The following is a 26,334-nucleotide window of genomic DNA, read 5'->3' as shown; positions in this document are numbered from 1 at the left end:
GTGTCTCTGCTGGACAATGTCACATCCGGGCAGACACCTTTCACAACAAGTCATCCCTTCCTCACTCTGCAGACACCTTTAACAGCAGTCTTCCTGTCAACCAGACAGATCATTCTTACAGTCTGTTTTGACCAGCAGGATTCAAAGACGTCAGAATTCGGTAGCTCATGCTGGCTGGGAGAATTCCGAGTCAGTGTTTCAACCAGGCACATGTAGTTAGTTTTGACTCCTTCAGCAGCAGGATTTGAAGTCATGTTTTTTTTAGGTAGAGAGCCGCCATATCCTTGTACACTTGCTTTGTCAAACATTGTCACAACCACTTTAAGACACTCCACAATCAGTCGTCCTTCAATCTTAGCAAGAATCTCGGCCAAAGTTACATCCAGTACAAAAAGAGATAATGCAGTCATTACTCATAAAAGGGAAATAAATAGTCATAGATTACACTTATTACTGATTTATTTACATAAATATATCCACAGTAGACATACATGTACATTTGAATAGACAATTTCAAGTGACCTATTATCAGAGACAGATTTGAATACACTGCCATGAAGCAAGAGGTACAGCACTGCTATATGATAAGTAGCGATCCTAATGTTTACTTATGGTATGATAGCGCAGTGCTACATGTATAATAAACACAGACGCTGGTCTTTATTTGAGAATGCAGGGTCTTCAGTCAAAATTGATATGGACTAGTTACAGAAGGTTTTATATTGCACATGAGACATTTTTTGGAGAAGTCCAAAAAAGCATACTTTCTCTCTTTAATAACTTGAGCACACCTCCATGTGAAGAGTTTCATCGTAAAACACGATAATACATCAGTTCTTAGAAACATATATCGCTATTGTGAGGCAACTCTTCATGTTTTTCTGTCACATAATCACATGGAAAAATGCAAATGTTGTTGTCTTCACACAAGTTTCTCATGAAGAATTTCCTTTAATTTCTTTAGGCGTTGTTCCAACGTCTTAGGATTACTCATCGGTTGACTTCTCTGCTGAAGCTGGAAGATATTGATGTACTCCAGCTCCTGGAACTGTGGTCCCTGCTCCATGATGAATGTTAGAATGTCCTGAAAAAAAAGGAGGAAAAAGGATGATAATTTGTGAAAGTAATGTTCTGGTTGCAATACAAATATTGGATAGATTTTTGTTGTGCTGCAGCCACAAAAATTCAATGCTGAGACCCATTGTTAAAGTTTTGATGATTAAGTTCAGGCCTACAGGTACAGTAAAACACCTCTGGTGTAGCTGCATAGGCCACAATAACAAACAACTTACGTCTGATTTGAGGTACATGAGCTCATAGTACTGGCGAGCATGGTCCAAATCTGGCTCCCGACATCCTGTGATGCTTGTCAAGTTCTGTTGGATTGAGAAGATGTTCCTTGTCCTGGAAAAAGACGTCGAATGGTGATGCACACAGATACATGTAGGTTTTAATCTAATGGCAAATGTTCACTTCGAGCCTTTTAAGAATAGAAATTAATACTGAGCTGAAGGTCCTTGGTTTTCTCATCAAGACTACATGAGGAGACCTCAAAGTACGTCCAAACCTTTGGCATGCACCTCAGATTTTGGCCACATCAAAAGGGTTTTCTGATAACACTCCATTGCTCAGTTACTCCTGTTTGCGCAGAGACAGGACCTACTTACATCTTCTTGATGCCGTTTTCATTGATCCTCTTCAAATACTGCGTACTGTTGATGAGGATCGTCGCGATAAGGTGACCCAATCCTTCGAAGATATACCTGAAGCGAAATGATACAGATGACAAACCGATCCCTACGGCCCAGAGGTGAAGGTCTTAGAAACAGCTGATGGTGGCAACTCTTCTACTCATAATTTCTCTCTCCCTAAAATTGTTTCTTAATGGTGCACTGCCTAAGTTATCCTTGGTGCCAACAACCCTACTGTCTTCCTGAGAAGAGACATTCATTACTGTGACCTGATCATTAAGACACTTACTTGCATTTTCTTGGAAATAAACTCTGCGTCAGAGCCTCATCGATATTTGTGAGATCTCTGTTCAAGTTAATGATGTCTTTATCAGCATCCATGTCGTCTGTTGCACCATAATATACTGACTGGAATGAGAGAGATAGATTATGTACACTCATTTTGCAATTTTGCAGCGTAAGCATCAGAGGTCTAACTTTCAGCCTCAATCTTGTCAATTCTCTCCCAGATACATACAAGGGCCGAGTGGATGTTCAATTCACAATAGGCAAGTTTTGGAAACAAATGCATTGCCAGACTCAATTGCAATCGTACATATAACTTTCATAATCAACACCGAAAGACTGTAAAACCTCCTGATCTAAACATATCTAAGACCTACCTGTTTGGCAACTGGTAATAAGTAGAAGAAACAATGGACCCGGACCTCTAAATGTAGCACCAATAAACATTCCTCTGCCAAGTCCTCGAAGTTCTGCGCAATCACGTTCAGTTTCTTAATGACCTCTTCCGGGACTGAGGGAGTGGCAATGAATGACTTCTCTGGAGACTGAGTCAAACTTAGCAAGGCCTCTTTTGAAGTTGGGAGTTCTCCAACAAACACTTTGACCTTGGCAGAAAACCACTCCTGAAAATTGAAGAACTTCATCATTACAGCTAACTTACCAAAATGAAGAGAAATGACTGTGGGAGGATATGTAGCTTCTTCTTCTTCTTCAACAATCACTCTGATCAGTTACAGTGTTTGTTGCTTGCCAGTAGCTTGGCTTTTACCAGGCATACCACGGTAGAGGATCCATCACAAGCTACATGTAAGCTTCCCCACATTTCTCAAATATACAGTATCGATTGCTTGTAAAGTTGTTTTTAATTTTCCCCTCTATTACAAGAAGATCATGTCCAGGTTCAACTAGGAATTGAGCCAGGGCCTTCATATGTGCTCTAAGCTGATTTAAAATAACAATCTTATCAAACAACCCAAATTCAACTTACAAAACTCTCCTGCAGGTTGGCCAGTGACCTTAGCTGTGTAGTGTCGTTCATGATGTCATGGGGGTGGATACTATCTGCCGAGGCCAGGTTCCCATTCAAGATCACCGATTCTTTCGAATTCAAAGCTCGCATGTCCTCCTCTGATATGTTCGCACGCTGTTGATCGATACTCTCTTTGCCCTCTTTCAGGTTCTGCCAGTTTGGTAAGGACCTGATATAATGATCTAGATTTGTCAGTTTTGAATGCAACCAAATTCCATCTGCATTGCATCGGGGCAGCGGTAGCGCAGTGGAAGAGAGTCGGCCTCATGATCAGGAGGTCGTGGGTTCGACTCCCGGCCGAGTCACTGCTTAGTTCCCCTACTGGTCGAGTTCAAGTGAGCACCTTCTGGTTGCTCCTTGAAACCCCGGATTGATTTCTGTGGAGACCGGGGTAATAATTTGATATCCCAAAGCGCTTTGAGCGATATATAGTGTCACGGAATTACGCTATATAAAAAACTCATTATTATTATTATTATTATTATTATTATTATCAACAAAGAGCTCCTATCATATTTATGAGATTTGATGAAAACTTGGTTGTACTAAAGACCATCAGTACTTTAGAGATAGAGAGGGTAATATATATTCATTAAAAGAGGTGTCCAAGGTTCTGTTGAATACCACGTTATATGAAATGTGAGAGTACCACAAGGGTCAGGATAACAAACAACATTACGATATCAGTGATATTCTGCCTACCTCAAAAACCTTTTGATATCTAAATCCTTGGCCCACGTTGCACTGATAACTCTCTTGTCATCAGTGTCAGTCAGGACAATCCCTCGATATGCGTTCAGACAGGTATCCTTGTACTCCTGAAGTATCTTACAGATCATGTTCACAAAGTCGTCTGAGTAGTCTGGGAGCGCCTTCATCAGGTCACGTAACTCGTTGATATTCTTCCACACCACCACAGTACTCTGAAATAGAAGAGTAAAGCCCTGTAAATGTACATACTTCTTCTACATACTGTGCCGACGTGTTTAAGGTGGTTTAAGGCATGACTGTTACACATAGGCCTTTTACAAGTAAAATAGGCCTATTGTACAGGCGACTCTCAACTGGCTTAAACATGTCAGCACAGTTTTGTTGACTTACTTTGCACAAAATGTGCCTGGCTTTTATATCTGAACTAGAGTCTGAAGCAAAGAGAATTTCGAATTTCATATTACCTGCAGCAGCGGCCGAGCAACTCCAAGTTCCTTCTGTGTTCTCTGATCAACAATAGCTTTGAAGGCATCAAAACCTGGAACAAGCACAGGAGAGAAGTCATGAAGAGTCTGCTTTTTTCTTCCGAAAATACCTGGGATGGGTTCAGAGTGAAGGAGGCAAAAGTGTCTGTTTCCCTCTGAGCGTGCAAACTAATAAATCTCACTCTTCATTTTCATTCTCCTTTGCCACTTAGCCTATCTATTTTGTCGATGTCAGGGAAATATCTCTGCTTTCTCAATGGAGACATGTAGCACCTACTTCTGTACTAATTGTTTGGCCTTGTGGTAAAATCATAGTTATTAGTGATTAGAGAAAGGTACATCAGTCAGCAAATAATACAACATAACGAAAATAGTGTGACTGCATGCATTAAATGGAATATTAGTTGGATGAATGTCTTAGAGAGAGGTGAATCGAAAATTCATTTGAGTATTGATGCCATTCAATAGTAAAAAAGCTACATCCAATGAGTTTTGATGCCATTCAACAGTAAGAAGCATTGTAATGTTTCAGGTGATGAAATGAACATTGCCTCATGGCCAACACAGGCTCCTCCACCACCACTACATTGCAAATGCAAAGATAGAGACAGACATCACAGTCATATTTGTCCTTTCATCCAATCCAGGCATCTGAGGACCCCCTATAAGCACTTTTCACAAAATAAAACATTGAAATTACATGTATGAGCAATGACCGTATGCTCAAGTTTGGAAACGGACTATGAGGACAACTTAAATGAATTAGCATACGCCACAAAAACCAGGCACTAAACAATCCCAAACAGTCTAGCAATGTCTGTACACTACACTGTTACGACTTTCACTATCACAACATTTAGTTTTTTAAAATAGATGAAAAAATAATTTCATGGAAACACGTATTCACCTTTAAATGACGGTAAATTGTACAACTCCGTGGCATGCTCACAAAATATAGCAACTGTTACAGTGTGACGGGAATGAAAATAAGTCTGCGATATTTGACAAATATAAAACAAGAAAAAGAATGACATAAAAGACTTCAAGATGATTCAATTATGAAAAATTAATTGATTCTGACCAGAAAAATCAAAACATGATGCTGCTCAAAACTAATGAGAACACAGAAGAACGCATGGCAGTTTCATTATCGGTATCAATATTGGTTTCATCAACATGAATGAAAAAAGCACACAGAGACAGGAATGGTCAATCCGAACTTCTGCAAGATCCGAAGAAGGAGACCGAAGATTGGGAGAAGATATACGAAATCATTGATTCAGCATTTCAACCGAAACGTTCGACAGCACAAATATTTGCAAAACTTAGGAATACACCAATGACCCCACTGCAGAAATAAGGAGACCGGGGAAATCAAGCATTACAATCGCTAATACATAGAAATGTTTCAAGTTCATGCTGTTCTTTGAATTTGATGCATTACAGGGCATACTTCAGGTGAGAAACAAATGAGTACGGTCTTTGTCACTAATGAAGTACCTTGATGACAAAAATAGCAACCAACATCCACGATAGGTAGACTACCGGGAGCTTTCGGCTGTGAAGTACACTTTCTTGTTGTAAGATAGTACTTCATATGTGGCAACTAAATGAATTGAGACAAAGAATTCAAGACAACAATGCAGATTATTACTAATGTTTACCATTGGCATCGGGATCTGTTGACGTGTGGTGAATGGAGAAAGTTTTAGAATTGTTTACGAAATCTTTTTGAGTTTAACTGTAACAATGGAGTATACATGCTTTTATATCAAAATAATGCATGGCTGTTTCATGTTGCATACTTGTCACAAATACATGTAGTACATGTACAATGTAATACATGTACATGTAATAGAGTAACACTCTGTGATATAATGCATGTGATGGGTGAAAATGATTAGAGCTCCAATACTGGGCCCTGTGACCTACTACCCAACTATTAGGAGTGATGGGTCACATATATGTATAGGTAGATATAAGATTGCTTTTTTAAAGTGAGTTTTATTAAGTAAACACCTAGTAAGAGTGATAATCTGAGAAGTTACTGATAAGTTCAAAGGTAATAAAACCAAACACCTAACAAATGAAAGATAGTTTGTCAGCAAAGACAGGTGACCAAAATCGCCCCATTGGTAAATTTAGCTGAAATTCCCAATTCTTTAAAACGGCTGTAACTAACAAATATGTACGAGGTTATACTCACTCTTTGTGGCAGCGTTGATACTGTTTGAGATATTGTAGTGAACCTGGCCACGGTAGATGTTCTTCACATAGTCAGTGATGAAGATCTGAAGGGAAGGCGTCCTGAGAGAAACGAAATTAGCAGCTAATACTATTAGTATCTATCAACAGATGAATTGCAGCAATATCAAGTGACTCGTGTGGTTGGTTTGACTTAATTTATCACATGCAATGAGAAATTTAAAAGGATAACGGAAACCAACCAACAATGGACTCAAGTGATGGGTCTCACCTCTGGCATGAGGTTTCACCGGCCCTCAACTTAGAACAGTACTATGATGCTGTCTGTCCAGCAGTTTAGATTTTGAGGTTTCAAATATACTTTTTGAAAGACTTAGGCTAAATGTCAAAGGAATTGAAGAATCCAATTAGGACATACCCATGCGGTGACCCAAGTTCTGCCTGGATTTCCTTAATGAATGTCTGGAGTGGGTTATAAATAACCGTGACATTGTTTGCTCCCGGTTTACACACAAATAGCTGCTTGCCAACCTCCGAGATGGTTTCAACTCGGTTCAGAATTTCACCCTAGAATGAGAGAAAACACTGTCTTCTGACTAACTGGTTCACTATAAATGTGTCGCATCAATTCCAAAATAAAGCACAGAAGTCAGAAGAACAGAGGAAAACACATTTTCCCCAAAAATATCACATAAGACTGGGAATGGAACACTCAATGAGAAAGATAGTATGCATGGTAGGCTATCTTCAGAGTACATGTATGGCAATAACCCAGTTACATGTACTTCACAATTCTTCCCCTCTGATGTTGGCCCATGACACATGCTAGCTTTGTCCTACTCACCGAGCCATAGAACTCCTGCCTCTGTTCGCGCAGGTAGCTATTCATACTGATAGCGTGGGACGATGCCTCGAAGCGGAACAGCGCCATCTGAAAATGCAAACAAAGAAAAACCGATGAACATTTCGTACTTTGTGAAAAGTCGATCATACAGTATTCTTTGCTCTTAACAAGCAAATGATATGCGAAGTCTGGCTGCCAATGACCAATGGTCAATCTGGAAAATAGGTGGTGACATCGCCATCTCTGAAATCATCCTATCTCTTCTATCATGTGTTTTGAATGAAAATGATGTACCTTCTTTGGTTTAGCTGGTCTTTTCTTGGCAAAGAATGTGGCAATGTCTGTGCTGGGAACGTCAAAAGATGACGGAGCCTGTTGCTGGGAGGAGGCGGTGTTTCTGATGTCCAGGTAATCGCTCAGGAAGAGTTGAAGCTGAAACAATTATCAAATCATATCACATTTATCATAATCCGCCAAAAATTTGCAAACACCAGTTCAATGAGTTGAGAATTTACCACAAAAAAGTCAGAATTTCATTATTTTTAACCTTTTTATCATGGCAAACTGTTTCTCATCTTCAGGACACAGAGTGTCTTTCTAACAATAGAGCTTCTACAAAAAACCTGTCAAAATTACATGGGCTGATTAGAAACTGCATAAGATGAGCAAGAAAGACCCCAAAAAGTTATACATTCTTTCACATGGAAATTCAGACATGTTGTGATTGTCATGACAAGTTGTACTGTTTCAACAAATGAACTGAAGCCAGACCATATTGACTTGAGCCCCTTCTTGTGATATAGGCACTCACTGTATAGTACCCCCAGGTATATGGCACGGCTTAACCCGCCGGCCATGAGGGAATTCCTTTATGGCCCAGTGGTTGGCGCGTTGGCCCCAGAGTGGAAGTTAAGCAACGTCGAGCGCGGTCAACCTTTGGATCGGTGACCGGCGCGTACAATACATCTGGCGACCTTCCCACGCGATGCAGGCTCTGGATTAGTAGTTCGGTACTGAGACGCATGAAGCGCTAAGTAGGATCGCGGACGATCCATCTCTGTCCGAAGGGGGGAATGATGTATAGTACCCCCAGGTGTATGGCACGGCTTAACCCGCCGGCCATGAGGGAATTCCTTTATGGCCCAGTGGTTGGCGCATTGGCCCCAGAGTGGAAGTTAAGCAACGTCGAGCGCGGTCAACCTTTGGATCGGTGACCGGCGCGTACAATACACTCACAACAGCCTGTATCTTTGACCAGACCTCCATCATATTGTATAGCACTACGTCCGCAGGACTGTCTCTACCAGACTTGGAATAATTCTGAAAAACGTAACAATCTGGTCATGAAGCGTGAACACAATGGTGATAAAAGAAAAGTATTGCTAATAGTTTTGCAAGGCTGTTATGTGATTTGCTCAAGAAACAAAGAAAGTATTCTTTTGAGTGGATTGGATGACGAACAGGAAGATGTAAAGATGGTGATGCATGATTTTCTGAGTGATTATGGCAACCAATATATTGGTTTAGACACACCAACTCACCGTGACTCGTGTGAGATTGTTGAGCACCATTCTATGGGCCATAGCGACACATCTAAACTCTTCAAACACCAGGTTGAGTAACTCCATCAGGTATTTAGGGAGGAACAACGAGGAGAGCACATCAGTTTCACCTTGCTGGTAGGCACTGGAAAGACAGCAAGTAAATAATTAAGTAAAATCAGCCAGCAGAAATTTATTGGAAGTTTTCAAATCACAGGGCAGAAGGGGTTAACACAAATATCGTAGCACACAAGTATTACCTGAATTCGACTTTAAAAACTTATAAGGAACAGGAAATGAAGTTATTATATTTATAGTGTATACAATGTATTATTCACAATTAACAATAGGACAAATAGGTCAGGGTGTTTCCCAAAGACTATAAATTTGGAAAGGTAATTCCCCAAATAATCAATATCATTGCGACATTTTGGCCAGATCAAAACATGAATCCAGGTCTGGTACTGAGATAGAGACAAAAATTGAAGTAACTTCTGAGACTGAAACTGGATCTCATGAAGATGAACATGATTCATAACACTGAATTGGTAGGTAATTCCCCAAATAATCAATTTCATTGTGACATTGAGGCCAGATCAAAACATGAAACCAGGTCTAGTATTGAAATAGAGACAACAATTGAAGTAGCTTCTGAGACTGAAACTGGATCTCATGAAGATAAACATCATTCATAACAGCAAAAGAAGAAGGGCATTCTCAAAAAATTATTCGATCATAGATGCAGTTTTTATGTGAGCTGCTTCAATCTTAGGACAGTAATAGCTACCAATAGAACTTTTCTTATTAACCAACTGTGAAAAGCAGAACCAACATTTAGGACCAAGAGTGGCAGAAAAAGTGTGTTCAGGGATTCATCACTGTGTTGATCTTGAAGGGTCAATTGTGTGCGTATTCATGCTATGGTATTTTGGCCGTCTTTGGAACATATAAAAAAGTGCCAGTTTGACTGGATCATACCGATTTACTCTGAGGGATATCACATCGCGAACGTATCAGCACGGAAGACATTGAGCTTCAGCAGCAAACCAGATTGAGATTATTCGTGAAACTGTACAAAACGAAATGAAAGTAAAAGTGACAAGAGTGGGTTGCATCATCGTGCTAAACATAGGTAAGTTATATTTCTGATAAAAACAAAATACAAATCACATTTTTATTCACAGGTTATTGTCATTTTCTGCATTTGCTCCACAAGGGTTGGGTGCAAACTGACTCGCATGTAGCTGAACTGGTGGCTCCCTCTCCACCACAGAGGAGAGGTCCATCATCTAAGTTATTACTAGAAAGGGGCTTTAAGCTGCCACCAAGTACAAGGAGTCAACACGTTCAAATAAAGTGGCAATCTGAGTGAGGTGATCAGATTTGCCCAAGGCCACAAGAAAAACATTAAGATTTCGGCATTCAACTCACAATGTTTGCATTGATCAGGCAGCTTGAACACTTTGACAACAAGGCATCTTATCAGACAATCCATATTAAGTGCAATTACTGAGTGAGTTACCATAGGCTGGTACTAGAGTGGTAAAGGCTTGACTGGTATTAAGGTTGCCTTTTCATTTTACATGCTGTTTCTAAGTGTTGCTATACTCGACAAATCATCTGCAGGTTTTTCAAATGTTTGCATACTTTCAGTTGCTGCACTCAGCCAATCAGCAGCAGCACAAAATTGCACACAAGATGCATATTACGACACTGGAACTGAAGACTGCCAGCCCTGTCTTGAAATTTGCCGCTTATCTGACGATGGATGCAGACGCCATTGTCCAGGTAAAGTACTTCATTATCAAGCTTGTTCACTTAAAACTATACCACCTGATGTGTATGTTTTGCTAGATGGTAGTATTTAGAAAAGCGAAAAATTTTGAATGAAATTTTTGTGCATGATTTCAGTTTCACACTAGATATTATTTTTCGAAATTTTTAGAATTCGACAAAAGAACAAAAGCAGAGAGCTGCGGCAAAGACACATACTACGATCCCAAAGTCGAGTCTTGTCAGCCGTGTCGAGAGGTTTGCCCATCTTTGGATGACAGCTGCTCGAAACTTTGTCCAGACATGGTTACACCTACTACTCCTAGTCCTACACTCAGTCCAACTACAGGAGGAGAAATGACTAATACAACGACATGGACCACAGTATTAACTTCTGGCACGCCCCCATGGCTTGTATGGATCATAGCACTAATTGTCATTTTGGCCGCAATATTAGGCTTAATAGTATTCATTATGTGGTACCGTGGTTGTCTGAATATACCTACATTTGGATGTCAGCAATGTTGTACTCGAGAACAGGGGTCAGCTAATGAAAACACAAAAACTCCTGAACAAGTAGCTAAAATTGACATGACTCCCAGTGGTGACAGTGCAGCAGAAAACTTTAAAAAAGGAATTGCTGAAGTTGATGATATTTATGGTTGCCCTCTGATAGTGTTAGGGGAAAATCATACTGCTAGTCCTACAACTGGGCACACCAATGACAGTTTTGATGCCCAGCTTAGAATTTAATTTCAGGTATGTTTATAGATATTGAGGACCACACGCTCCAAACAGAGAAATGGATTGCTATTCATTCTTATTACAAACTTTTAAAAATCTCCATGATCCATCCACGCAATGGGGCAACCCCTCAAGTAAGTTGAATTTGTATATTTTTGGAATGCCATTCAAGAGTGAAGTCTGACAGGAACTCTGGTTGATGCTGTTGTTATCTATAATCCATACTTGATAAATTGCATATGTATGTACATGTATGTAACGTTTGAATGAAGTTTTCATACGATGGCCTGGTTCAGCTAGTAAAGCAGTCATGCATGAACCACTGAGAATTTGATGAATGAAATGGACAGTGGCCAAGTACTTCATATACGTGTGCATGCATATACTATCACTGTATATACCATATGTGTGTTACATATACTGTTAGTTATCCATAGTAGTGTACTTTAACGAATAATCATTCCATCGATTTTGATACCAACATATTCATCACAATGAGAGACAGCATTGTCCCAGTAAGAAATTCTTTACACTGGGAAATACTCTCTGTAACAATAATTTCAACTTTTTTTTTCTCCACCATATATTTTCGCAATGGTCTGTGAACACGAAAAACATAATAGGTAGACAAATATTTCCAAGTTGACAGTATACATGAATATTCTACCACTCAGGTACTTTGTACATAATATTATGATTTTATAGCTCAATTTTTCAAAAAATGCAAATCATTTTGAAGATTTATCATGTTTGTATGAAATAAGCTGTGATATATTGCATAATTATTTGCAAATTAATCAATATCATTATATTTATAATAAAAGTTGTTATTTCTCAAAGTTATTCCAGATGATAATAAACCTGTTGTACATAAAAAAAAGTTGTTTGTTTGCCAAGTTGTTTATTTCTGTCAACAAATTAACCAGAGTACCGGTACTCACCTATCTGCAACTTGTTGTGACGCTCTCTGTATGATGGCTAGCAATTCGGGCTGAATACGACTTTTCATTGCCTAAAATCAATAGAATTACATGATGAAAGAGGTCAGCACTAAAATGTATGTTTTCTCATGACTAAAGTGAATGGCCCTGCAGTATCTGGCAGTTACAAATCATGGCCCTACACAGCATGAAGAGAATCTGTTTAGAGAGCCCAGCCAAGCGTCACAAACAAATCAGCCCCAAAAAGATTCAACTTGGAACCAGTCATTAGAATATCACCAACTTCCTCACCTCAATGGTCTCGGGTAGCTTCTTGAGAATGCTGAGTGATTCGACCAAGATTGCAAAGAAGAGCGGCTGGTTTTTCTCTGGTTCGGACGTCAGGTCTTCATGGACGCCATTCGGGAATGAGAGGTCAAGGTCAGGTGGAGGTGACATCGGAGGGCTTGAAATCGCTACAAGAAAGAAAATACAGTAGAACCTCTCTATTGAAAACACACTGACAACTGCAGATGCTATATCACTAGCATACCCACTCAGGAACAAGGCTATCAGTTTTATGACTCTTTCAAAGGAGTAATGTGTCTTTCGTCATGATATGGACTCAATAGTGGTACCCTGTGATGAATTAAAAACAGCATGTAGGTACTTGGCTAAACAATGAGGCCTGAAACTTACGTGAACTGACTTTATGTTCAAGTTTTAGAGACTCCACACTGCTTGTTGGTTTTCGTGATGGCCGTATTCCACGCTTTCCAGCCACTCTTGTCGATCCTTGCCGCTGGAACACTTTGACAACATTACTGGTCGACTTGATGTAAATCTGGCGGTGAAGCTCATCAATCAAAACTTCATGCAGTTGCTGGAAGTCACAAATTGAACTTAATCAATATCTCTGATCAGTTAGCAAAAACATGTCAATTCATGTTCATATATATAATCTGTATCGCTGATCGGCTATTGTTGCACAATGCACATAAGAAAAGACCTGAAGTGATTCTTTTTGCAGCTTGTAAAAGATGAGAAATGATGTTCTTAGTTCAGTAATACAGGAATTCTTCTGAACAAATGATTGAAAAGTTTTACACCAATTTCAAATTTCTTTTTTTTTCAAATACTTCTAGTACCAAATCTACCTCTTTTTTAATCTTGAGTTCCTGTGCAAGGTCTCTGAGAGCTTCTACTCCCGCTAGCTCCCCCTCCAGAGAGGAGACAGCTGACACAATCAGGTTGGTAGCATGGAGATAGTGCTTCTTACTCATGTAGTTCTCCAACTTGTCAGGCACCTGCCGTAAGTGTTCACTGCAAATTGTATTCAAGAATAATCAACTTTCATTCAATGTTTCTGGAGGAATCATGATACTGTTCGTGCTGACATTTGCCTCCACTAGTACTAGCTAGTAACACTAGGTTCTGCATTAACCAAAGTCAGAACTGTCCTCTGGCTTATGTTTTGCTGGGTAAAAAATCTAAATCCTGATTCCGGTTGAAACTTATCAGAAGGAAACATCTAGATATAAAACTAGGTTCTCAATTGTTTTAGGCTCGATTGCTTTATGGATTTAGTGAAAGTCCTGTTGGGAATCTATCTAAAAATGGACCCCTAAACACAGCACCCATCAATTTTCCAATTTCACACACTTACATCTGATCAAGTAAAGTGACCACAGTCTTGTGCTCGACTCCCTCTAACCATAATTTCCTCAGGTCATCCCTTTTACAATGCAAGAGATTCTTACATGAGTCTAGGTTCTGTTTCACCAACTGAATCTTATTCCTTGAGGCTGGGAAAAGAAGTCAACAAGTGAATTTCATTCAAGAAGTTTACGACACCATACGATTGTTTCCACTTAAATTGAATGCGGATTTGTCCATCCATGAGTACATACTTCCATTCTTAGTGTGTCCCTTTACACATGAGTCCTGTGAGGCATATTTAGTAGAACACAGAAACATTGCTATTAAAAGCAAATAATAATTTGGAATCTTACCATCAATTCTGTCCGTTATCTTTGTAAATGACTGTAGAATTTGATTCAAATCATTGTAATTTTCTGAAGAGAAAAAATCAGTTACAACAGGAACTTCATTGGACTTACATGATGTATGCTCAAAGGAGGTTGAAATGAATTTCTTAAAGCTTATATTTCTATTTGCTTAGGCTAAAGGAGTTAGTTATAATTTTTGGTAGGTTGGAGCTTTTCCTAGGTATCAGTATAGTCTGTAGAGCTTACCAGATACCAATTGCTCCAGTTTTCCATCACTTTCCTTGAAAGCTTTTTCTAGTCTTGACTTTTCTTTCTCCCTCTCTGTAAAATCAGCGCTGAAGTAAAACAAAGCTATATCAACTTAGATGATGAAACCATTTTTGATATTTACCTTAACAATTTTAGATTCTTATTTCTGTTGGGGGAACCATCAATCATGGCAGAATGGTGATGCCATGCAAGATCAAGATGCGCAGGCCCAACTGTATCTAGTGTATGACAACGATGCCACTCTGCAACATTCTCAAAATCATTCTGTCTCCGCTCATGGAACAGACAGCTGACACTGTCACTGACACCGACAGTGACAGTGTGATGTCACTTTTAAATGACTTATCTTTATCTTTGACGTGTTGTCCCATCAATTTAAAGAAGGGTCACAATAGAGACACTGGCCAAGTATTCCAAAGTGGGAGAATGACAGTTGGCCAAGATAGTCAATGAATGTCATGACTGGGCTGGGAGGTGTGGTCGTCCGACAACACAATGTACAGACATATGAAGAGAAAACGTAGGAAATAAGGAAGCTTAAAATCTAATATCGGACAAAGCGTATTGGATATTTACCTGGATGATAGCGTTCTGATGACCGACATCAGGAGTCCAGCCTGAAATATAACAACAAACAATACATGAAAATTGAAACGTTCATAATTTGGGAAGTAGTAAGGTAGAATTTGGCTATATTCATACCGACTCCCGTTGTTTTGATCGATCAGCCGCCATCTTGAATCTGTCTAATTGACAGCGTCGCCATCTGATGGAAAAATTTAAAACTGAAAACGTCCCTGAAGTTCTTTCCACCGACGAGAGATGGCGATGGTATCGCTCTTACTATACAGGGCGGCCCAGAATTACCTTCTCTCACACAATGGATACACAATAGATATTGTCCAAAAGAAAATTATTCTAGGCCACCCTGTATGGTGTCTTGGGAAGTGTCACATCCAACAATTCTGTCTCTGAATCACACCATAATCCTAAAACAACTAATTGAATAGTTGACTGGAAAGATCATGTCTCTGGGGATAGATTGGAACATGCGATTCGGTGCAAGACATCCAAAACAAATGTCCCAATTCTAAACAACATTGTTGGTCCCACCTCTCATTCTGATATAAATGGATTAACCCGTGAACAGATGCTATCATCTGGTTTCATAACACAAGTACCGGGCCTGTTTGCACTATAGGGGCAGCGGTAGCGCAGTGGAAGAGAGTCGGCCTCATGATCAAGAGGTCGTGGGTTCGACTCCCGGCCGAGTCACTCCTTGGTTCCCCGACTGGTCAAGTTCAAGTGAGCGCCTTCTGGTTGCTCCTTGAAACCCCTGATTGATTTCTGTGGAGACCGGGGTAATAATTTGATATCCCACAGCGCTTTAACAGTTACGTTACTGAGGAGTGCTATATAAATGCGTCACATTATTATTATTATTATCTAGAACTGGGACACTATACAGTGTGCAATGTTATTTTCGCAAGAGTAATAGCATACAGGCGAAGAAAGCCAATTCCCCGGTTGATTGAAATGTCCTACCCAACATGGTTGGCCTTCTTTTGTAGCTTTCAACCGAGCATCCAATTCATAATTCTTCAGACGGGGAATATCATTTTCCCTTGTTTAAATATGGTATCCTGCAGCCTCCATTTGCATCGAACAGGTGACATCCATAATGACAGTGATAGCCTTCGACAACATCTACTTCATCGAAAGAGAAAAAATATGAGTTCAATATCTTGTTTTTTTCAATCAGAGGTTTTAATAACAATTAATCACCTTACAAACAACTATGACCAATGTCACTAAACAAAATAAGCATCAATAATAATTAGAAAACCTAGTGTGATTAGTGAAGCGATTTAGAGGCGACTTTGAAGTAACAGGTTTCCTTTTACCCTTTTATTGCCTATTTGCCCTTTTCCTCAAAAGTCCAATTCTATCAATTGTCCATAATCTCATATACAATAGCACCTTTCTTATGCAAAGCCATCAGGGTTGTGATCTCTTGAGGCGAGCGTAAATATTGATCGATTTCACTATCTGATATTTCACTGTCATCTATCTCACAGTTATCAATGGATTCTAAATCAACAACTTTCTCAACCGGATCATCCTGGATTGCAGCTTTCTCTGCTTCCAGAATACGCGCTCTTTTGAAAGACCTTGGCCCAATACATCTGGAGTACTTTCGTTTCACTCTGTCCAAGTTGGCAGAGTGGAGTGCAGCTTGTTCTCTTTTTGTCTTAATTTCAGTGGTTTCATTATTGTCCCCTGCAGCAGCACTGCATACTGCATCAGCAACCCTAATTGGAAGATTATTACCATCACACCGAGATGCACAACTCTCAATGACATTACGAAAGACTCCAACTCTTTTGGGATGACTTTCAACTTTTTTTGGATGATCCCCACATTCCAGTTCAACTGTCTGAAACTCGTTAGAAGCAGGAAGCCGCAAATACAGATCTCCTTCACTTGTGTGGTCAATAGTGGCAACAGCCGCAGTGTATGCATGCCTGTTTGAAATAACATGATCAAGAGTGTCAGTGTCAGATTTTGTGTCAGTTGTACTGGCAGTGTCAATGTTAATGTCAGTTACACTGGAATTTTTTTCATTTCCTTTGCATGAAGGTTCATTCTCCATTGAATCATCATCCCGAGATTTCTCCGCTGTAACCTCTGAATTCAATATTGACCCAATCCAATTCAGATCTTCAGTCATCACACTTCTAGGAGTTCTACCCACTTCAGATTTTCTTGGAGGAACTTGAGTCTCACTGTCAGAGTCAATCACAGATCCGAGCCACTGAATATTCACCTGGTTTTGAGACCCAGCTGCAGCCACTGGCTTCCTAATTTTAATAGATTTGTTGAGCACACGAGATTTTACAGGAATTGTCTCATCAGATATTTCCCATCTAAATTGTTTCTCCATTTCATCACATTTTGCCATATGCTTTAAGAATAAACTTTGCCTGTACTTCAAGACATCATCAACATGAAAAAGGACAGTGTAGTTTGTAAGCTTCTTCTTTCTAGCCCGCAGCCACGGGAGTTCTGCAGCAAGTTTTTTAAAGTCTTCAAGCACTAGTTTCACATGTTTCCTTACAGCGTGAGATGCGAATTCCTTCAGCACTTTTAGATCAGGATCGTTGGAGTCCTTTTTCAGAATAACACGACCGTTTTTTGTCACATCATCTGCCTGCCAAGCCAGGAAAGCTGATGCTGCAACAATATTTTGGTAAGAACACCCTGTTTTATGTCCCGTCATGTCTAGGAAGGAAACCATATCTTCAACACGTTTGGTTATGCGTTCACTGAGCTGCGCTTTTGCACAAAAGGATGGAACAAACAGTTCAAATTCAAATGGGGGAACTGTAAGATGGAAATGTACTACAATGTCATTGAAATAATGTCCAAATTCTTTCGGCATTTCTTGGATCATGTGGCACATCTGTTTCATTGTTAGCGGTATAAGCTTTTGTCTGCATTTTATATAAAGACAACAGGCAGCGAGTTTCTTCTTATTTCTAAGTTCCAATTTGTTATACCTATCTTTGTAATACACCTCCGTGTAAAACCTACAAGCATCCTCAATCAGCATTATGCTTAGCTTTAGTAGATTTCCAATGTCCTTAATGATAGACAAACCGTACACCAATCCCGCCGGTTTGGAAACACCACGTGAAACATGACAACGCAGCATTCGACTTAGATCAGGTTTTTGGCCCTGGCTCAATGGAGCATAACTAGTACCCGGTTCTGTAGCATTTTTTTCTGCAAATGTTGAGTGTTCCATAATTCTGCCACACTTTGTACAGAGCTGCATGCTAGTCCCATTAGAATCAACTAGCTCCAATGAATGCTCCCCTCCTTCTTTACACGCCATGTTGAGACCTTGCCGTTGCTCAACTTTTCGTTAGTTCAGCTCAATGATGAGAAATCTGCAAATAAAAATGTGAAACATTTTCAGAATCTTGGATTCGAATTTCTAATACAGTAATAGCTGGGTTTCTATATGTCTCAAAGTCATAATCAGTGACCATATAATGGATTTTATGGCTTTCAGCCATGCAAGTTACTCTTAGGCAAGAATGAGCTATCTGAGGCTCAAGGGCGGCTTGTCAAGGCGAGCTGGTCCAAAGACAAACCAGACCGCAAACAAAACGAATGCGCACACTCAGAACACGTCAGAAGGCCTAAGCCAAAGTAAAGTTACTTCGGACAATGCCATAACCCATTGTGACCCTTAATGTTCCTGGTGAAACGCACGACTTGTCTCACGACTGGTCGTGGGGGTTGCACCCAAACAGTCGAAATGGACTCCGACTCCAGGTACGGTGGTGATATGACGGTGAAATATATGTCTTGGGCCGCACCCAGATCTGTTAGCGACCTGATGACTTTCCAGTCAATTTATCCCCATTTACGTCCTAAAAAGTCATGTATTGGCTTGCATTGGACCATCATTGGTGTTATACTACTTAACATGACGTAGTGTTGGCCGTCGTCACGTCACCATGCATTTTACATTACTGTAACGTGACGAGTCGCGACGTTTTCGTAGTTGGTCCCAATCAAGTGCATGGATCTATACAAGTTGGTGAATATCTTTGCGACACCCTGTGACCTGTCTTTTTCATTTCTCTCAAGTCTCATAATTTTTGACAAGACTTTCCGGAGTAGGCCTAAATTTTTTTGTTTTTAATTTCTCAGAACCTCATTGGTTTGCTTACCACAGAGTACTCAAAGCATACATAATCTGCAGTGTCCTGATAGGTTAGATTTACTTCTTTCTTTTGGAATATTTGATGATTTTGCAGAAAAGGTGAAATTCTGCTGTGAAAGTCTCGCTTGCTCATTTCTTTTCGTGTACAAAATTACAGTGCTGTGCTGACATTCATTGCTCGAGACTGTCGAGGCGGGAGTCACGTCAAACGCACGAATCAAAATGGCTTCAAAACGAGAACTTTACAAGCCTGCACCGAAACAAAATGTTGGATCCAAGGACAGGAGGTATATAAAATTCCCTTTCCAATGTTTTCATGATAAACATGAATATCATAGAATTCAACGCGCTGATGTTATTTCATTTTGTTGGTTGTTCCTTGATGCCTGTCACCCTTTTATCGGATGATATGTTGAGACTGAGAGTTCCTATTGTCGGACAGACTATAGCATTCAGCAAGTTGGTTGTTCTGTTACGAGTTGATAACTTCCAAGGATGAACACAGAAATCTATAAATCTTGCTCACTTGTTACTGTACTCTAGATCCTGAATGAAATAGTTTTTGGTACCCATAGTCATCATATGGACATGGTCATGGACGCACAGTTCCGTCCATGTGGTCCATCCATGGTTGAAATCTATCTAGGCTACTAAGTTTGTGTTGAAAGTTTGTCATCATCGTTTTTAATTGTGCATCGTCTTCCACTTCCAGGAGACCGCTGACCCAAGGAACACTTCTGGCTCAGTCTACAAAAGAAAGTATGTCTCCTCAGGCCAGCATGAGAAATTCTTTCTCAGATTTTGAAGGTAAGGTAAAACTAAAAGGTTTGAATAGGGGTTACCACGAGCCAGGGGACTAGTTTCTCGTCAAAATTATGACACTCCACAGAAATTGGCCTCAAACTCCACTCCTGAGCAAAATACCCTAGTGGCCTCTAGCGCCTGGATTCGATGTGTACTTCAGTTTGTGAAGTTACAGAGGTTTTCCTGAGGATATAAATTGCATATGCCAGCCAACACACCACATTTGAATTTGCCATTTATTTTCGTGAAAACATCTAGCTAGAAATGTTTTTATGAATCTTAAAATGCTTTCTTTCAGAGGCTAGATCCTTTGCTAATGGTGACGAAACAGGAGTGTCACCACGAGAAAAGATGTTCAAGAAGAAGATGAGGAAGCCAGAAGATCCTGCTTCCACCCCAAGAAAGTAAGATTAAGAAATCAACCTCAAACTTCAGTAAATCTCCTAACTGGGCTGGCCTGTTGTTTTAAAATAGTTGAAGGCTGGCTTTCACTCAGGTTTCTTTTTTGAGAGCTCTTATTTTGACAATAGAAACAGCTGAGACAATACAGTACCCTTGTCGCTTTGCCAAGACAATAACCAGACTGTACACACCATCTGAGTCCATGGAAGACATTGGTCAGACATTTTAGTTCTCGGCTTCTGTTACTTTTCCAGGTGTGCTCCAAAAGTGTCACTGAGCATGTCACCAAGGATGACCAAACCTGTGAAAGATTTGGAACTCTCTGATTCAGACCATGAGATTTCATTCAACCCAGCAGTAAGTGGATTGTTGTCACAAAAGAAATTGTCACAAAATGAACTGTATATCAAATGAATTGTTCTCTCCCAAAGTGCACTATTAGTATTTGTCCTTAATTCATGTCATCCACTCGCTTCTCACCCCTATCTCATATTTAGCTGTTTCACTGGCTTTAAACAGTCAAGAAATGGGAGATATTATGAACAGTGGTAATTCGATGCCATTCAGAATGTTCAAATTGGATGGACAATGGGTTGGTGACTGTAATGGTCATGATGTCTTGTTCCGATATTACCTCAAAACAATAAGTGAATGAATTCTATTTTATCAGTTGCAGCTGCGCTCAAGCTTGATTCTGCACAGCACACCCCCTGAGGTTTTGGTTGTGAATGCCTCGCGCCAGACCAAAAGCCCAGACACCGCTGAAGTAGACGTCCAACTTGGTTATGGCCATTCTCCTGTCAAGGTCATCTGCCATACACCTAATGCTGTGGCGGGTAACTTGAGGTAGTTATTTATTGCTGTTTGGCACTTTGAAATTAAAATGAATGAAGACCAGTCGGTGTTATTCTACTACCTTAGCGAGTATGCCTTATGAAGGACCCAGCCCACCTTGGCCATTGACTACGTTTTCAGGTATCTCTATCTTTTATTCTAGCACGATTGCAGACAGCATAGTAAAAATCACAACTGTTCCTGTTTCAGAAATACTGGTAATACTGAAATTAGCCGTCAAGTGTCTGTCGACCAAGTTCCAAGGATTTCTGTTACGCGTGAATCGGACTATTCGGATATTAGTCAGCCAAAGACACCTCTCTACAAGAAACCTCAAGTTATTCCAGAAAATACCATTGCTGGTTAGTTTTGAATTGACTTGATGGATAGAAGATGGGTAGAATTATTGCTGATAGTATATTAATACGGGATGACTTTTATGAAAGGACTTCACGCTAAGGCATCATTCACAGCGGTGACGTAATGTCATGCTCAAGCTTTTCGTGAGTGGCCAGCATTGTATACAGTATTGAGTATAGTGAATATTCATCAAACTGATTATACTATGCCAAATTCATTTCAGGCAGCCCCAAAGATCCCAATTGTGCTTCCCGGAACGTCTCGCTCGTCTACCGTGATGGCGCTATCAGTCCTATACGGGAGCTGAATAATCATTCCCAGCAGAATTTCATGAAGAGTAACGTGCTTGATGCTCGAGATTCAGAAACAAGTGACCTTGACACAATGACAGGAGGAAGCGAGGCAGGCTCGACATTGGTTAATTCCTCGACTGCTCAGAGCACGATGTAAGTCATTTATAACTGCCGTTTTCATCATCAAGCAATGTCGTAATGTACACTGTCCACATTATGTAATTCTTGTAATGTTTTTGTGAATCATTCTGACTTCCCCTCTCTTACTTTATAGTGTTTCTGTGCCTAATCATCCCCCGTCGTCAAAGAAGAAAAAGAAAGTTGGTAAGATAGAAGTTTGAACATCTGATTGTTGGGAGTCCATAGTCTTTTGGTTATACATGTAGTCCCTGAAAGATCTTAAGGACAGATTGAAAAAAGGCATCAGTAAATCCCTACCTTCTGTTTAAAGTATGGTGTCATTGAGTTACTGCAGGGATATGTTCAGTCGCCCAAGACGAAGCGCAAACTGGTCACCATGCTCTTCAGCCATCTCTCATATTGTCTCAGGCTAAGCCGTGTCTATTTTCAGTTTATAAGGTTGTGCAGTCCAAATATATGCAAGCTAAGCCTAAAGCAGTTGGTAATGATGAGGTAGGTAAACATGAATTGGAAAATAATTAGCTTTTTCCAATGTTTTATATCTTTCAATAATTGGTAGGTTCGTCATTACATATGAAGGTCCAAAACTTTTGCACTGACCAAACCTTGGCTTGCCTGTTGTGACCTGTGGTTTGCCTACCAGATTCCAAAGAAAAAAAAAAAACTTGAACTTTCATGTTGTTGTTTGTGTCCTGTAGTTGTAGAAGTAAATGTAAAGGCCTAACCCTTATCCTGCGCAATCGTTATTTTGTCAACTTCCAGAGCATTTTGAGGAATACTAGTTGTACTAGCCAGTCCTCAGTTCGCAGTGACACCTTGAACAGATCAAGGCGACGGGCGGCCCCGAAGGCGAGAGAAGCACTTGTTAATATCAGCGGTGTTTCATCATGCAGTTCTGTAGGAAGCAAACCAAGCCAGCAATACCCTTTTGATGTGTCGGCAATATCGGCCATCTCCAACGTTAGTAGCGGGGACGACTGCATGTTTGCTCAGCCAACATCCTATCCACAACCTAAATCAGGTCAGTGATTTCCTTATGTTTTTAATGGTTGTGCCAATCTGGTCTATGCCTCCGTTTGTAGAATTTTAAACTAATTTCGACCTAAAATAATGAAATAATAATAGCTACATCTGTGGTGTTAATAGTCACTGAGCAATAAACTGAACTTGCGACCTAAAATCTTATTCAAAAGGTAGCATGCTGGGGGGCGTATGAAAGCATCGAGCATTTAGTCATGTTAGTTGAAGCAATTTTAGTTTTGTTACATGTATCAACATAATCATGCATTGTTTCTCTGATGTGACATTCACTCTGGTATTCTTCTTCTCCAGCTAAGGCTCTTGCTAAATCTCATGCTAATAAAAGGCCTAAGACAACTAGGCACGCGAGACGAGATGTCCATTTAGAAGCTAACTCATCATCAGAAAGTCTGGCATCAGTTTCTATGGCGAAGGAGCCAAAGAATAAACATACCAAGGTAGGAATGAATGGCTGAAGCCACCCACTGTTGTATCAGTTTCTCAACCAGGCTTGGTCTCTGTCCCTGGTCAGGCATCAGAACGTTTTCTCATTGAAGTTGAAACATCATGAGTGGGACAGAGTCTGGGGGCTAAATGAGAATGACCATGTGTCTAGCTGGTTGACAGGACTATTTGGCATTGGGATATCAGTGGCAGGTCGTAGCGACAGTTTCATAATCTGGAGATAAATTGGTTTGACTCTCTCGTAAGGATCACTGGTGTTTCGTCTTTTTCTTAACATTTCAAATAAATGTCCGATTAAAATTTCAGAAAGCCAATCATGAAGTTAGTCAAAGTCACCTGGATGTGCTACACTCTAGGAATGTCCAGTGGTTCTACCTGGATGCCCTCGCAGAAAAAAGACTGAAAGAACAAGAGAAAAACTTCATGGCGTATACAGCTACTCTTTGGGAAGAAAACGAACGAATGAGGCAGCGAGTATTTGACCTTGATCAGCAGATTGAGAAGGTCAAGCATTTGAATAGATTGGATGAGGCTATTGAACTTCAGGTTAGTTACTTTATTTGATGTGGCATATGGAGATTGGGACCCTTGCCTGCCCCTGGTGTATCAGACCCAGATGATTTGATCGCAGAAGATGTCTCTACGACCTGTTGTTATTGTTATACAGTACGTATGACAGGCTGTTGTAAAAATGTACCGGAATCAACTGAAAAAGAAGTACTGTTTGTGGTATGTGACGGATTTATATTTGTTTTGTAAGACCTGCTAATGAGGTCTCTTCTCTGAAACGACTATATTGCTGTGAAATTATCTTTTGCAGAAGCAAGGCCTTGGTCCAGTGGTCAACAGTATCAGTAAAGTGACGAGCCAGCATAGCACACTTGCCCAAGCCCTTGATACAACCAGACACCAGATACCTGTTCGAGGTGTCTACATCCCTGATAATCCTGAAGAATATGAAAGTAAGATATTTTTCTTGGTGTTGTCTGTACATTGACAGCATGACAGCAGCTTCTTATGCGATATTTGCATCGAAGATGCTTCTTTATTTAAAAGACTGGATATCAACTCGCCGGCAAGCTTGGATCTACATTGTACCTGTCTAGGTTTTTGTGGAAGAAATTTCATGTTGTGACGTGTACTGTGAGATGTCTTGATTAGAAACTACAGCCCAATTGAAAGTCTTCATGAACAGAATGACCTATACTGCGATACTTTTAAACTCAATGTTATTTCTGCTTAATTTCAGATGCGTTACTGCAGTCCCTAGAAGAGAGTGAGAAGCTTCTGTCCGAGCTGAATGTGATGATCCGACCAAAACAACAAGATGTCAAATCTCTCGCAGGTGCTGTCAATGCTCTGGAGAAGACTTCAGGAGAGGAGACAAAGAAACTGGAAAAGTAAGTGAATTGGATTGTATGTTTGTCCTCTCAGAGTTGAATTTTGCTTCTTATTTGGTACATCTCCAAGGACAGATTTGATGTTTTATGCACTGCAATGGAAAGACCCCCTTTGGTGACTTCGTGCAACTTGATCTGACCTGCATGGCTCCTGCCTTTAGTCCGTCCTTCCTGAGACAGCTTGTTTGTGCATCACCCTTGAACACCAACATGGAAAGAAGGAAGAGGCTTGCTAGAGCTTACCCACATCCTCTCTGTTCGGCGTCTCATACTTATATGATTCCCTGTAGACATGATTTGACCGTTGATGTGACTTCGCAAAGAGAAAGTCTTGTCTTTCAGCTTCAATGAATTTCGAGATGATCCTGTATAAAGCAAATGCATGTACCCATAGCTTTTCAATTAACTTTTCAGTTGTCAAGAACTGCTTGCAGCCATGCAAACCCTCTCTACCCATGAGATGTCTCTTTTGATACAAGAAATACAAGAGGCTGAACCTTGAGTTGGAAACGAAGGACCAAAAAGTTGTACAACGGCTTACAATTGAGGACTCACAATCAATATAAATCGAAATGTACGAGTAAAATCTAGTTGGATTATGGACCTTTGTGACAATTTGATGGACAGTTGATTTGATGGATACATTTAGTTCCGTTACATGTATGTCCCACCGAGGGAAGTCTGGAGAAAATGAACAATGGTGCAGGTACCTTTGAAGAAAATGAGATACTGTATGTTCCTGTAGTTGAGACTATTTTTCTCCTTGTTGGTCTTTCTGCTACATTGTACATGTATGAGGTGCTGGTCGCCTGTCGGGTTGTATATGATGATGAATTACTGCCATGGTGTAAAGATGAATGGGTTGTGAGTGGATGTGGCCTTTTGTCCCCTCATTTGGGGCCCTATATAAAAGAAATTTGAGTCGATGACCTATCCAAACACTGCCTTCTAGAGTTTAGATCATGTCTCATTTACTGAACTTTTGGTTGACCTTGGTATTGGTCTAAGAAGAAAGGTTGTTGAAGAAACCATGTACCATATGTTTTCAACTATAAACTTGCCTCTATCTTCTGATATTTGATACCGTTACACTGTTTGATAGTTAGTAAATAAAAAAATTTTTGGCATTGATTTGGTTGTGCATCTGTCTTGATTAAGAAGGATCTCACTTTGTCACAACCTGGCAGGAAATGCACTGTCTACGACCATTGTCTCTCACACCTTGAACGCTGGCATATCCTCACAGCAAGCAGTCTCTTGATGTCTCACTCCAACCTGGAACCCTGCCACGAGTGCTGGAGGTAAAAGCTGAAGACTGTCCATCGATCTAACCCTCCCCCGAATTTCATGCAATAGGCAGATAGAGTAA

At 40.2% G+C, this 26,334-nt stretch overlaps 3 protein-coding genes and 1 long non-coding RNA gene across 5 annotated transcripts; 2 read left to right on the top strand and 2 right to left on the bottom strand.

Moving 5' to 3' along the window:
• Window positions 1–441: 441 nt before the first annotated feature.
• On the bottom strand, window positions 442–15,258 carry LOC135489079 (exocyst complex component 4-like). Of its 2 annotated transcripts, XM_064774231.1 has the most exons (24): window positions 15,211–15,258; window positions 15,085–15,125; window positions 14,485–14,573; window positions 14,242–14,304; window positions 13,896–14,034; window positions 13,387–13,552; window positions 12,929–13,112; window positions 12,542–12,705; window positions 12,251–12,321; window positions 8,793–8,937; window positions 8,488–8,571; window positions 7,546–7,683; window positions 7,252–7,338; window positions 6,826–6,974; window positions 6,409–6,509; window positions 5,867–5,881; window positions 4,182–4,255; window positions 3,709–3,929; window positions 2,965–3,175; window positions 2,354–2,599; window positions 1,981–2,099; window positions 1,668–1,763; window positions 1,293–1,404; window positions 442–1,084 (listed from the first exon to the last, which is right to left on the bottom strand). In XM_064774231.1, the coding sequence occupies exons 1-24, from the start codon at window positions 15,241–15,243 to the stop codon at window positions 923–925; spliced, it is 2,910 nt and encodes a 969-aa protein (XP_064630301.1). In that variant the 5' UTR covers window positions 15,244–15,258; the 3' UTR covers window positions 442–922. The 2 variants fall into 2 exon arrangements, with proteins under 2 accessions (XP_064630301.1, XP_064630302.1); XM_064774232.1 differs by lacking the exon at window positions 5,867–5,881.
• Window positions 9,505–12,163, top strand: LOC135489080 (uncharacterized). Its single transcript, XR_010447095.1, has 3 exons — window positions 9,505–9,924; window positions 10,446–10,580; window positions 10,738–12,163. It is a non-coding gene; the product is annotated as an uncharacterized LOC135489080 (long non-coding RNA).
• Window positions 15,259–16,303: 1,045 nt separating the features above from the next.
• LOC135489709 (uncharacterized) lies at window positions 16,304–19,368 on the bottom strand. The gene is made up of 2 exons (XM_064775199.1): window positions 19,254–19,368; window positions 16,304–18,461 (listed from the first exon to the last, which is right to left on the bottom strand). The coding sequence occupies exon 2, from the start codon at window positions 18,404–18,406 to the stop codon at window positions 16,457–16,459; it is 1,950 nt and encodes a 649-aa protein (XP_064631269.1). The 5' UTR covers window positions 18,407–18,461; window positions 19,254–19,368; the 3' UTR covers window positions 16,304–16,456.
• A 75-nt stretch (window positions 19,369–19,443) lies between these two features.
• On the top strand, window positions 19,444–26,074 carry LOC135489708 (uncharacterized). Its single transcript, XM_064775198.1, has 15 exons — window positions 19,444–19,533; window positions 19,959–20,053; window positions 20,349–20,454; window positions 20,707–20,809; window positions 21,123–21,298; window positions 21,497–21,648; window positions 21,870–22,092; window positions 22,214–22,263; window positions 22,511–22,572; window positions 22,843–23,101; window positions 23,413–23,558; window positions 23,872–24,111; window positions 24,386–24,527; window positions 24,815–24,965; window positions 25,380–26,074. The coding sequence occupies exons 1-15, from the start codon at window positions 19,469–19,471 to the stop codon at window positions 25,465–25,467; spliced, it is 2,058 nt and encodes a 685-aa protein (XP_064631268.1). The 5' UTR covers window positions 19,444–19,468; the 3' UTR covers window positions 25,468–26,074.
• Window positions 26,075–26,334: the final 260 nt, after the last annotated feature.

Source organism: Lineus longissimus, chromosome 6 (assembly GCF_910592395.1).
Source record: "Lineus longissimus chromosome 6, tnLinLong1.2, whole genome shotgun sequence".
Taxonomy (NCBI): domain Eukaryota; kingdom Metazoa; phylum Nemertea; class Pilidiophora; order Heteronemertea; family Lineidae; genus Lineus; species Lineus longissimus.
This window is presented reverse-complemented; position numbering and strand designations above follow the sequence as displayed.